This window comes from Channa argus, chromosome 6, assembly GCF_033026475.1.
Source record: "Channa argus isolate prfri chromosome 6, Channa argus male v1.0, whole genome shotgun sequence".
Lineage (NCBI taxonomy): Eukaryota > Metazoa > Chordata > Actinopteri > Anabantiformes > Channidae > Channa > Channa argus.
The window spans coordinates 16853513-16866327 of record NC_090202.1 but is presented as its reverse complement, the minus strand read 5'-3'; the positions used below and the strand labels follow the sequence as shown (position 1 = coordinate 16866327).

The 12815-nt window shown below is 38.9% G+C and overlaps 1 protein-coding gene across 7 annotated transcripts in view; it reads left to right on the top strand.

Moving 5' to 3' along the window:
- The window catches only part of kirrel3b (kirre like nephrin family adhesion molecule 3b), a 151812-nt gene that overhangs the window by 96815 nt on the left and 42182 nt on the right, over positions 1-12815 (top strand). For all 7 annotated transcript variants that reach the window (XM_067508273.1, XM_067508278.1, XM_067508276.1 and 4 more), the window contains one exon: positions 3647-3796. In XM_067508273.1, the coding sequence (XP_067364374.1) occupies positions 3647-3796 (150 nt within the window). The remainder of the gene's footprint in view (positions 1-3646; positions 3797-12815) is intronic.

Sequence of the window (12815 nt, the reverse complement as noted above, 5' to 3'; positions counted from 1 at the left end):
AGAGTACTTACAAATGGTCAGGATAGAACAAGAGGGAGAGCAAATGGGAATGGGAGAACATTTTTATTTAGGGAGCTGAGCTGTGGAGTTAGTTTTGTCCTCTTGTATTTTATTGATTTAACAAGACAAGACAATCAAGATGAAATCTCATTCCAACAATGGGCAAAATCAGAGTAAGGGATGGATGGAGAAAAGGTTGGGTCACAGCACTTGGGAGAACCACAGTGGATTGACCTCTAATAACACACTTGTGAACAGGTTAACAATCATGGACAGAATGAAGTAACCCTTACATTTCACTTGTCCACAATTGTTGTCTTTTGATTTGTTTTTGTTTTTTTTTTTTTGTTTACAAGGAATAATCAAGCCTGAGATGTATATGTGAAATGAATTTTCTTCTTTAAACTGTTCAAAAACTTTCACAGGGTTTTGAATGAGGAATAGCAGCCTCTCTGTGGAAGATAGGTCACTAAAATCACCAGTGTGGTACCGAGTGCCTTCCTTTGAGACGGATGACGCTGTTTAAAATAAAGCGCTCCACAGCTGTCCTTTTTATCACTCCTGCCTACATAAACAAGCAAGGCATGCAGCAGTAAAAGAGTGATGGTACATCCACTGCAAGATGTACACAATGAAAGGAAAGTGGCAGCTGTATACATAAAAAGTGTGACGAATCAAATGTTACACGGAGCATTTCAATAATATAGGTCTGTTCGACTATTCATAGAAAGAAGCTGCGTCTCCAACGGCGTGCTCCGCCTGAGACCTGTTTCCTTTCACTGGAGCAGTGATTAAACTGAGAGAACTCTTTCACTATTCAGCACAAGAAATCACAGCACAGAAGCCACTGATTCCTATCTGTCCCTGAATTTCCTATTCATTCCCTTTTGTGTCATGCTTTTCCACTCTAATTAAAGTAAAGTAAAGTAGCCCCACAGCAGCTCAGAACACACTCGTCAATGCCATGAATATGCATTTGCTACACATTATGGTGGTGACAACAGACAACGCAGCTATAGGGGGATTCTACCCTTGTGCACACAGTAAAGATGGAGACGTATGTTTGTATACATTATGCCATGCATTAGGATATTGGCGAATGAACTTCTGAAAAGTACTTGCAGCTGCATACATGTGTCACTCTAGCCTCTGATGAGAGCCAATTAAACACTAGTCACCTGTTCACAGCTGCAGCAAACCTTTTTCTATCCCCTGGTGGTTACAGTGTGTGAAACATGTTCTAGATGAATGCCATTAATCACTAGGCCATGCCTCAAGTGTTTGTATACTCACATGCACCCGCACATGCACGTACATCATTGATCCAGCCTCAAGACAAATCTATTCCCCCCTGATGGATTCCTTACTCCTTAATGGGCCTATTTTACATTGTGTGCTTCGGGCAACACAACGTGTCTTTCGAAGTCAGTGAAATCTAGGATCAGTGGCCTTCGTACTATAGGTACATATAACGTGTGCGAAGGTGATCAGTCTTTATGTGTGTTAGGACAAATTCAGTCGTATTGTCCAAATCCATGATCAAAGTGCTTATAAGGTGACAAAAACACTTTGCTGTGTGTTTACATTGTTTGGAAAATAGATGATGCCATTCTTTGCATTTACTATCCACCAAAAATGCTAATTGTTTTCTCTTTTGGATCAAGCTAATGTACTGAGAAGATACTGGAACAGAGCCATATCCTCACACTGCAAATTTACTCTTAGTTTGCCAGAGGCACAGATGAGGTAATTGGCCAGATCATCTGTTTGTGTAACAGAAATTGACATGGCTTACACCTTGCTACAATTAAGAGAAGCAAAACAAAAGTACCTTTGAAGTAAATTCTGTCTCTGGGGTAGGGACAGGCACTGGTGGGCTGAAGTCAAATCAAGGTCATATTGCTGAGAATGCGCAATAATCATTAGCCTTGTGATCTGCAATGGCATTACAGCTTTCAATCCCATCAGTGAACCTAACACTGAAGCAAAATGGTACTCCAGGTGACCTTGTCCTCAAAATGGTGCATCTTCTATTTTAAGCATTATTCTGAGTGTGAAAATCATAACGCTCCTTCTTAGTCACCAGTGGTTAATAATGTTATTAACTGAAGCTTTTAGTTGTGATCACATCTCTATTAACCCTGATAAATGTACAACCTAATTTAGTGAAGGCTTGCTTTAGCTAAGGAAGTATTAGTGTGTCGAGCCAGCTTGCCTCTTGTCTTCTCCCCAGATTTAATGTTTATGTTTAGGGGTTCTTTTGTCCTTCATCCACCCACTGTATGGATTCTTCACATTAAAGGGTAAACGTAGGAGGATTAAATGCAAAGAGTGCCTTAATTGGCCGTAGCTCACCCCACCAGCATAAAATGAGGCCCACTTCATGCTCTATTAAAGGCAACTGGATTCAATGAAGCATCAGTCTGTAATTGGACTTTGAGCAAACTATGAGGTTTTTCAGTAGACTCATTCAAGGACTTAAAAGCATTTATAAGACTGGCCAGTCTGTTATGTTCCTTTTGGGCACCAAAACATATAGCTAGCCTGTAAAACCTTTACAGTGAAAAGACTGTTGTTCGGGGATCTCTGAAGTGAACATGAGTCATTGGCTAGTTGTTACTGAGAAATCAATATTTTACTCCCCAGCATTTGGATGGGTGTTTTTTGGAATTTTTGGAAAGGAAATGACAAGTGAGTTTAAAGTGTGACGTTTTCTTTTCACGGCCCAAAGTTGGAGTGACGCTTTTTAAATAGACCAGCCTTGTTCTACTGTGTACTTCCCCAATAGTTTCATCACTGATCAATTACTTAAAGAGCTCTGCAAGGGGAAGGGAGGAAATAAAACATTTTTTGCTGGGATTTCTTGACATTTTTTTTCTTACAAGTACAATTTTATAAACAGGCATTACCAATAATTAGAAAGACAGATGAGAGAATAAGAATCTTCGGAGACAAGCAATTCCAAAAGCATGAGGAAAAACCCCATAAAGCTTCTAGTCCAACACATTCCTCTTCCTACTTATTTTTCCCAGTGGAGAGACGCACTCTTCAACACACTTGCAACGCATATTTCAATAATAGTTAAGAGGATATCTTTAAAACCATCTTGTTTGATTTGTGTAAAATGCCCATGTCTCTTGACTATTGCTCTGCTTTCTTGCATTATTAAACTATAAATCATTACACAGAGCAATGCTGAAGCAACCTAAATTTGAGCCATTCCTGTTTACGGTTGCTGTAAAACATAATTCCCTAGAATTCAGCAACCTCCACAGCAGCTCATTAACCTTGCCAGGAGAGCTATCAAATACATGCACTGTATGAGAATGCATTGTGAGTAAATTAACAAAAGTACAATCAAATAATTTCTTACTCTATAAGTAATCCATTACTTAGCTACCTCATGGTTAAATTACAGTATCCAATGTGTGCAATTTAAATTCAAATGCTCATGTCTGTACGATGAACTATAACATGGGCTAAATCATTTATGCAGGTTATCTATTAAAATGTGTTTGCTAAATATTGCCTCATGTTGTTATAACTCTGCAAAGCTTATGACAAATTCACTGACTTACTTTTGGCAAATGAACCGTATTTTCAGTTTTTGAACGTGATTAAATGAGCAAATGTGTTTGCGCTGCAGGCTATCCTCGTTACACAGTGATCGGTGACCACAGCTCAGGAGAGCATCATTTGCGAATCCAGCGTGTCGAGCTGATGGATGACGCCGCGTTTGAGTGCCAGGCTGTCCAGGCTGCCATGAGGTCCCGTCCCGCCCGTCTAACTGTGCTGGGTGAGTCTGAATTAAACACACACACACAGACTCCAAACAGCATCCCTGTACAAGTGCATCACTTGTGTCAATAGCTTCTCAATCTGTGAATAGATTTTCATTTTGGTTTCAAAGGGGCCTCTGAGGATTTAAGCAGCATTTTTACACAGCATACAGAGCATATGCTGCATAATAAATGTTGGTGTTTGTTGGTGTTGGTGTAAATGTTTATATGATACTGAGAGAGTGAGATGAAGATCAAGATTTTGGGAAGTAGAACAATCTACTGTACACTAATGTACCTCTAAGACTAGTTATTGGACCTCAAGGTAACTATGTGTACAGTACTGCCATAAAGGTAGAGCAGTAAAAGATTTTATAGATAGATAGATAGATAGATAGATAGATAGATAGATAGATAGATAGATAGATAGATAGATATAGATATAGATACAAGTAAATACCCAGTGTAAATGGTATAAATTTGGCCACCTAGAGGGTACAACCCCCTGTGCCAAGCTGTTGTACCCCTAAAGGTACAATAATGACAATAATGTCTTATTGTTTGAGAGTGAAAATACCCAACATAAATCTACATCCTTCAGGAAAAAATTGTGGACTGAAGCAATACAAGAGGTCAAGAACTAAAATGGTGCTTTACAACATAATGTACACAGTATCCTATCTTCTTAATTTTCCAGTGCAGAGAAAATAAGCATATACATTAGGTTTACACACAACCACCTGCATTCACTGTCTTATTCACAGTGTTCAAAACATGAGCAGTAAATCATAAGAACAAAACTTTTATTTCATATTAAAACCATTATGAAGGAATTAAGTGATGTTTTCCATTTGGCAGACAGTTTGGCAGGCATTTGGCAGATACTGTCAATATGACTAAACTTTTACAGGCCCTTACATTTCCACTTTAATTTCCTTCCTACGCATGCAGTCTTCATTTTCATTATTAGTGTAAGCTTGAGAGGTTACTAGTTCTTAATTAAACTCCAGGAGGTTATCATTCAGTGTTGCCATTTCTGCTTTATTGGGTAGCACTATTGCAATCGCTGGCATGCGTCTCTTTCTGGGGACCTTCAAGCTTCCTGCTTCCCACTGCCGCTTATAGCCTTTCTCACTGGAGGATTGCTGTGAAGATGGCTGTAGTCAATGACAGAGCAAAAGAGAAGGGAGAAGAATGACAAGAAAAAAAGAGCTGAGAAAGAGAGAGGGGGTGTCTGCCATGCAGTATCCTCGCCACGAGCGACTGATCCGCCTTATTGATCCAGCCTAATGAAAAGTGAAACTAATGATTTGTAAGGGGGAAGGCAGTAGGAGAAAGAGAAAAAGAGAAAGACAAATTGCTGCATAACATTTCTCTGGCTGCCAAGCTGGCCTGCAAATGGATATGAATGAATAATTACAGATACTTCTATAAAGAGCTAAAATTGTCTTTTAAAACTGGTGCTTTCTTACCTTTTACCACTGTCCTTCATTCTGTATTTGTTTAGATCTTACAGCGTTTAGCTGCTCTGACATAGAGCTTGTCACAGAAACACTGACATACAATCACAGCATCAAGGACAGGAGGGGAGGACGAGTCACTAACAATTCAAGATGTGTTACCTAACACTTCAGCAAAGTCATTCTCAATGGATTTGATTAATATCACATTTTATGAAAAATGTTTTAAGCCTTCTTAGTATCCTTGGGATTTTTTTATGGGTATTAAAACTGCCTTTTCATTTGAAAACATTGCAGCAAAGAAGTGTACAGCTGCCATACACAGCAGATGCAAATAATTCTTGTTTGTTTGTTTTAATCCCCTTGACACTCTGCTTTCCCGATTTGGCAAACCCTACACCAACTACTCAGAGTAATTTAAAAAAGAAAAAAAGAAAACTAATTATTTGCAAATGCTTGATTTTGGATTGCAAGCAACATACAGCAACAGCAAGTAGACTTGTTGGCCTTACTCTGTTTAAATAACTTATCAGCAATGAGCAAGAGAAAACCTTTATTACCTTTTTGGCTGATGGAGGGTGAGAGAGTTTACCATTCTTCTCCACAAGCACACATATAAGGTGTTTGTTTAATCCTCTTCCAAGTTAGCTGGCTCCTGGATGCACAGCCAGGGAGAACACCAAGCTGACACAATGCAGGAAAGATATGCAAGTCCTGTGTCACTGCAAACTCCAAGCTGTCAATTACTTGCCAGCGGTGACAGAGTGTGTCTATCGACTTGGAAGACAGCTAAGGCCGCACACACACCTGTGCGTGCACACACACAAAAACACATACATAGGTATAATGGTATATGCAATATGTTTAAACGCACACATCTACACCCACCGCCAGTGTACACAGACACACACACACACAGCCTCACAGCTTCAAGCTGACAGATGAATAAATCTAGAACTCCTCTCCAGCTTTCATAGCTCACTATCAGTCCAAACTCCACCATGTGCCAAATCAAAGGAACTTTTTTCATATTGACTTTGATAGGAAATAAAATAACACAAATATTTTTAAATGCAAAGAGAAAAATGCTTTATCACTGCCAAAAAATAAAAACTGCATGTTTTCCATTCTCCTGCTTTTCTTGTTAATAATTTCCTGAGTTTGTCCCTGAAAGCCAAAAAACTTCAGTTGCAGCAGTTGTGACTCACCTGAACTGCCCATTAAAAAGAAAATATTTAATAAGTAGGAAATTCCTTTGTTTTGTTACCATTTACTCTTGCCAATATTGAAGAACAGGAATGGTGGAATGAAAAGAGAAAAACAATGATCACATCAGCCTTTATAAACCATGATGAAGTTCCCTAATCAGAAAGCTTTGAGAACAAAACTGATGGTGAACTTAACCCATTGGTGCATTTGGATGGTTTGGAGGGCTACCCTCGAATGCCAAAGGAGAATCAAGCTCTTGTGAATTAGTCATGAAGGAAGAGAATAGAGAGTTTGGGTTCCAAAAAAAGACCCCTGATATTCCTTGCAGCAAGTTGGCACTGCTTCAGACCTTGGATCAAATCTTTCTACCTTAGGTTGGGGACCAGTAGAACAAAGGGGAAGGGATATCACTGTGGTTTGATTAGGTCTTTGCAAGAGAAAAAAAGGTGTATTAGTTGCTTTTATTTTTTTTATTTGTAACTTATAACTCCTTTTCAATGTAATGACTCATTGATACATCTCAGGCATTTTTTAAAATTATTTGTTTGTTTTTGAAACTTTTTTAATAGGATACTGCATTTAAAGTATACACCATAAGAGACTTGTTTGGAGTTTAAAAGTAAGGAAAGTAATTTCCAGGTATTTAGTAAAAATCTCCTAGTGTTGCATTCTTTCTCATGTTTATGGCCGAATGATTGTTTTCTCTGGGAAAAAACATGTCAGGTAAAATGATTGATTGATTGATTGATTGATTGATTGATTTTTAAAAATTGTTGGTATTTTTTCCTTAATATTAATGGCCATAAAAAGTAAATAATACTAATAAACTCTAAAATGTAGCAAGGGCAAAAAAGGGTGATTGGCTTGGTTTAGTTTGGATACATATTGAAGACCCCTTTCTATGTTATTGCCTCTGTAGACTCACCAATTGTACATAGTCCATATATGGTTCATCTCATTATTAAAATGAAATGTACTGTATGTTAATCTTCAAAGACCTTCCACAAGATCTTTCAAACAACAGGCATTCATACCCACTGTAGGATGCTGGTCCTCTGCCAAACATAACTGATAGCATGCCATTTGAATGAACCATTGTGTGCAAGATATTTGTTTTCCTTTTCTGCATTGTCAATGTTTTGCACCCGCGCTTCAGCAACAATATTCATGTGCACAAAGCCCAAGGGTATCTTTTGTCATTGTTGTTTCCAATTGCTAAAGCTGAATCAGCCATTTCTGTGGATAAGTCTGTATTCATTATTGCTCAAGGATCATGCTGCCATCCTATTAGTAATGTAGGTGAACTTTGAGGGCAGGAGAAAGGGGGGGGGGAGAATTCTACTGAAGAATTAGAAGTTTCATGTAGAAAACAGGACAAAAGAAAAGTCCAAATTAAAATGGATGTCCATGTTACTACTCACTTGTCCGCTAACAATATGTGAGCTGTTGCACTGCTAATTTGGCCAGTTATGCTGTTCTCAGTCGGTAGAAACGACTGACCACTGATGGGTCGGTAACAGGAGACACTGTCTGTGACTGTTAAATATGTAACAATTAGTGCAATTTGGCTGTTATTTGTTCATTTAAAAAAAAAAAAAAAAAAAAAGCTTATGCTGTTGTGTACGGCGCTTCATCTATTATTGCTCTTAGCGCATGTAGTATTTGTGTGAGTAGAGTCTCAGGGTCATTCCTATAGTTATGTTATACCTATATATAGGTATAACAGCTCAGTTGGGCTACAAAATTTATGACACAAATTACCTTGGTGTGACCGACTCTACAAAATTCTTGTACCCAAGTTCTTTGAGTGTGAACATAGGAACATATGCTTTTTTTTTTTTACTGTATTTCATTCCTAATTAAAGGTAACAAAAATCAATCATATCCCTATCCCTTTTGTGTGTGTGAGCTAAATTCTGACAAACAAGAACATTTTGCAGCATAGGCCAATTACCACTTCACAAAGGAGTAAAAAAAGGCTCCCGTGTGAGTAACCAATTCGTCAAGTTAATTTCGGTCTAGCCAAGAATCTCTGAAGCACAGAGAGAGACAAAGTGTCCTAAAGTCAATCTGGAAGAAAATATAACTCCAGTGTTTATGTTTATATTACTCTGCCTTTTCTGCCATTTTTGTCTGCAACACATGATGGAATGATAACTACATCTATGATACCACAGAGGCTGTGAACAGGTGCATGATTATGGTAGACAGACTCTATGTAGGATGTTTTTCTTTCTTTTTTTTATTTTTTTTTTCCCCCGCAGCATTTCAACAGAAGGAGGAGAAATGACACAAATACATCTGTGCTCTGCAAAACAACAGTACCAACTGTGTACAGGTGCTGGGCTGATTTGAATTTACACTACAAAGTAAACAGCTTTGTTTTCCGCTAACTGTAATTGCTGTTAACAAACTAATGATTGGCATAAAGACAATTTTAAAACAACGAGGACCAATGACTGGAATGACTGGTCTATTGAAGCAGCATGTTATTTTAACTTTGGAAACCTTAAATCCAAACTTACTGCCTCCCACCACAGACATTAAATGCATAATACAACTTAGCCTGGTGGTGAGCGGTGGTTAGCACTGATGTCAGCACCCTCCCCATCTGTGGAGAGCACCTTCTGGGGCTGCACATGGTTGCATTGTCATGGAGCAGGCTCTGCATGTCTGCGACAGCTCTGGCATGTCCCACTCCTCATCTCATCTTCATTCTTCCTTCCCTCCATTTTACCTGGCACTGTTCATTTGGTATACCGTATGAGGAGGTTTTGTGTGCGCACGCATGTGCACATGGCTGAGGACGTTCTGGATTGCAAACAAATGTGCAGTGACAGCACTTGAAGAGGCCAATGAGCCCCACATGTCTCCAGTATTCACCTGAGCTGGGTATTCCTCTCTTCTTTTGTTTTGTTTTCTTTTTCTGATCTATCCATCACAAACTCTGCAAGCTGTCGCAACAGGGTGACAGCCGGCCGAAGCAAACATTCTTCTGAAATAGACAGGCAAGTCAGAAACCCCATTGTTGTTCAGAACACGTCTATTAGAGCATAGCGCTACAGGAGGGACACAACATTCCCCTTCCCTATACCATGCAGCTTCCTTGTAAGGAACCCTCTCACAATTATTCGCCTCCAAATTGCTTTTTCCCTCCTCCTCATGTTCCGTGAAAGCCAGGATCCTTGCAGCATTCCGCGGGCTGCTTTGGAGAACTTCCCCTAATATTGGTTTGTCAAGCAATGTCCCTAGGACATATTAAAAACTTACAGTTACATTTATTTTTTATTTTATTTTTGTGTTTCAGAAATTTTATGTTTAGTGAAGAATTCACACATCACAGGGCTAAAGGCCGCTCTATGACCCCCAGGGTTTATTCAGGGCTGTTTTGCAAGAGACCGAATTACTGCCTTGCACTGTTCAGTTAATTACACATGAAGGCTCATTTATGGATAACTTTGATTATGCAGTAAAAGTAAATGATCTCACTGAAATCCAAGCTTTCTGACATCACACTTACTGTTTTTCATTTTGACTAAGGCATTCAAGGTGGGATTTTTGGATATATTTCTAGCATTTGGTAGATTTGGATAAATCAATATGAATTTCTTTCAGTTCTTATCACAAACCGGAATGTAAGTTGTCCAGAAAAAATCACTTTCTTCCTCAAAATAAAACTTAAAGCTCTTGACTTATAACCCAACATTAAAATCTATGAACTAACAAATGCTTAGGTCATAGTAATGTCAACTGACTCCAGTTCACAATGACCTTAGTCGAGGCCAAACACCTCACATCTTTCATTAATTCAGACATGCAAATCAAAACACACCTTTTTTCAACTAATCTTCTATGGGTTATGTAATGAATTAACTGAGTGTTTGTGTACGCAAGCCAAAGTTGTCTGCGTTGAGACAAAGGAGAATGCAAATTTGTCAAAAGTGTTAAAAGGGATTACATTATCATCCCAAAGGAAAAAAGTAGTGAGGGGAAAGGAGTTTGCAGTGAGTCAGCCCTGTAATTAAAGAGAAGCGATCAATCTGTACCACTGACCACACTGCTTATGCCAAGTCTATCGAATGGCCGCAGTAAAGAGCTAATTTAGAACCATTAGGGACTGCAGAGTTTGCAAACAGCCCAGTAATGATGATGGCTGATTCAAGTTCAAGGCTTGGCCTCTGTATAACTGTTAGACCTGGCACTCATAAGGCAGGATCAGTGGAAGATCCTATATGGGGAAAAAAGAGCTAAATATCTATTTAAATCCATTTTACCCTCTCATTCATTTGTATTCAATGGATGTTGGGTTACTGGTCAAATCATCTCATTTCATCAGCAGACACCTGCCTTAAAAGAGTACAAAAGGTTCCTCTTTTACCAGACTTTTGTGTAATTTGTATAATGTAACTGCCTCTGTTTGCTGTGTGTGTTTGTGTGTGTATTCCATTCTCTTTTAGTGTTGGTGGTGTCAAATAGATGCCAGCACAAGCTCAGTGCCTCGCACATCGTTACACAGAAAACAGTCCAAACTGTCACAAACTCTCTTCACCTTGGCAACCACCAGATGAAATAATACCTCAAACACAATGAAGGACAGAAAGATGCTAAGGATACAGAATAGAAGCAACCTGGCAGATCATTTTTCTACTTGTCAGTTCACTATTCACCCTCAGTGTTTTGTTGGCATGCAATTCTCCAGGGGGACACGACCTGTAGATGTGCACTGTTTGGTCTGAGTATGACCTCTTCTCTCCCATGTAGCCTGATATGCACAAAATCGTAATCTCCTCCTGGATTGTGTGCTCTGACATCCCTCAATAAAAAATAAGGCTGAACATTTGCAGACAACTGAGACTAATAAAGGTCAAAGGGAGGCGTAGTGACTTACTAAAAGTCTTAGCGGGTAACTGCGCTCAATAGTTGTTACCTTCTGATCCTAGCATGTATTTATAGACAACGATATGTGTTACTGTAATATTATAAAGGAGGGATATTTCCTTTGAGAGAAAGCAAAAAAGCCTCTGATCTCTCTGTCTCTGAGAGTTTCTGAGCAGTTGTAAGCAATAACAGGAATATCAGCGCTCTTGCATTTGCAGTGAGGGGAAAAAAAGGATCATCCTTATACGTTTGACATTTAATTATTGCTTCAATGCAATGAGAACACTGACAGCCAGCCAATAAAACTGGATCTTTGCAATCAGCTGTCACAGTGCTATGACTGAGCATCACATTTTTGTTCATTTTCTTTAATGACAAATGGAAGAGCTGTCTCGAGGGTCCCAGCTCATAATGCATTTCACATGCTCCTTTTCTCATTTTCACATAATGCAGTAGCTCTATTCATAGCATAAGAATAAACTTATGTGATCTTCTTGACCTTGTTTCCAATTGCTGGTAGAGGACCAGAAGGTGACCACATTCTCACAAAGGATCTTCTCTACTTGCCTAGATCAGCACACTGCGCTGTCTGATCTGCTAGTGCTGACCTGAGATTCATCTACCTCTCTCAGCACCCTGCATATTAATGAAGACTAGATGAAAGGAAGCCAGCCAGAATTAACACTGCATTTCAAACTCAAATGCACAACAGGAGCCAGCGAGTGTGAATTCTTTGAAATAGCAGCTTTGCTGGTCCAGTTGGTCAGAGTGATTAGTTTGGTCTAGTCAGAGTCCAGACACTGTTCCCACACTGGTCTGATTCAGTTCTTACTCATTTTAAATGCGTGGTACTGATGAGTGATAATTTGGACAAACAAACATTCTCAATGATTTTTAGTCAATCGTGTGCAATGGCATATGAGCAAAAGACCAGAATACCACCCCCGTGGACTAATCAACCACAGCACTTGAAGACTAAGATGAACCTGATGAGCAGACTGTTTCCTGCAGCTCTTCATCACACAGCTCGCTGTGGCTGCTCCTTCTTTTGTTGCCACTTTTTTTTAAAGTTGTCTGCTGACAGAAAACTCCAAAAATGTATGCTTTTTGTTTTGTAGATGCATTTTGGATAATCAATTGCAGTTACTCTTTAACTGCAGGTGAATACATTTATTGTAAAACTGCACCAATGGGTTCAGTTTGCATTAGTCAGCACATAGCACAACTTGGACAAAGTTTAAGAAAGATAGACCAAGTGTAGTTTTCAAGCTTGTTCACATAAAGTTGAAAACAGTAGTTATTGAATTCTGTGCTGCATCATACCATGCAAATAATTCACGTATACCAAAGTAATTTAAATGTGAATATAATAGAAAACATTTGATAATAAATGACTGTACTGTAACTAAAAAATGTGTCAAATGTATAGGTAATGAAAATTTTATAGTATGTGAATACGGAAAGTTTTCTAGGTCCTAGAGGTTTTGTT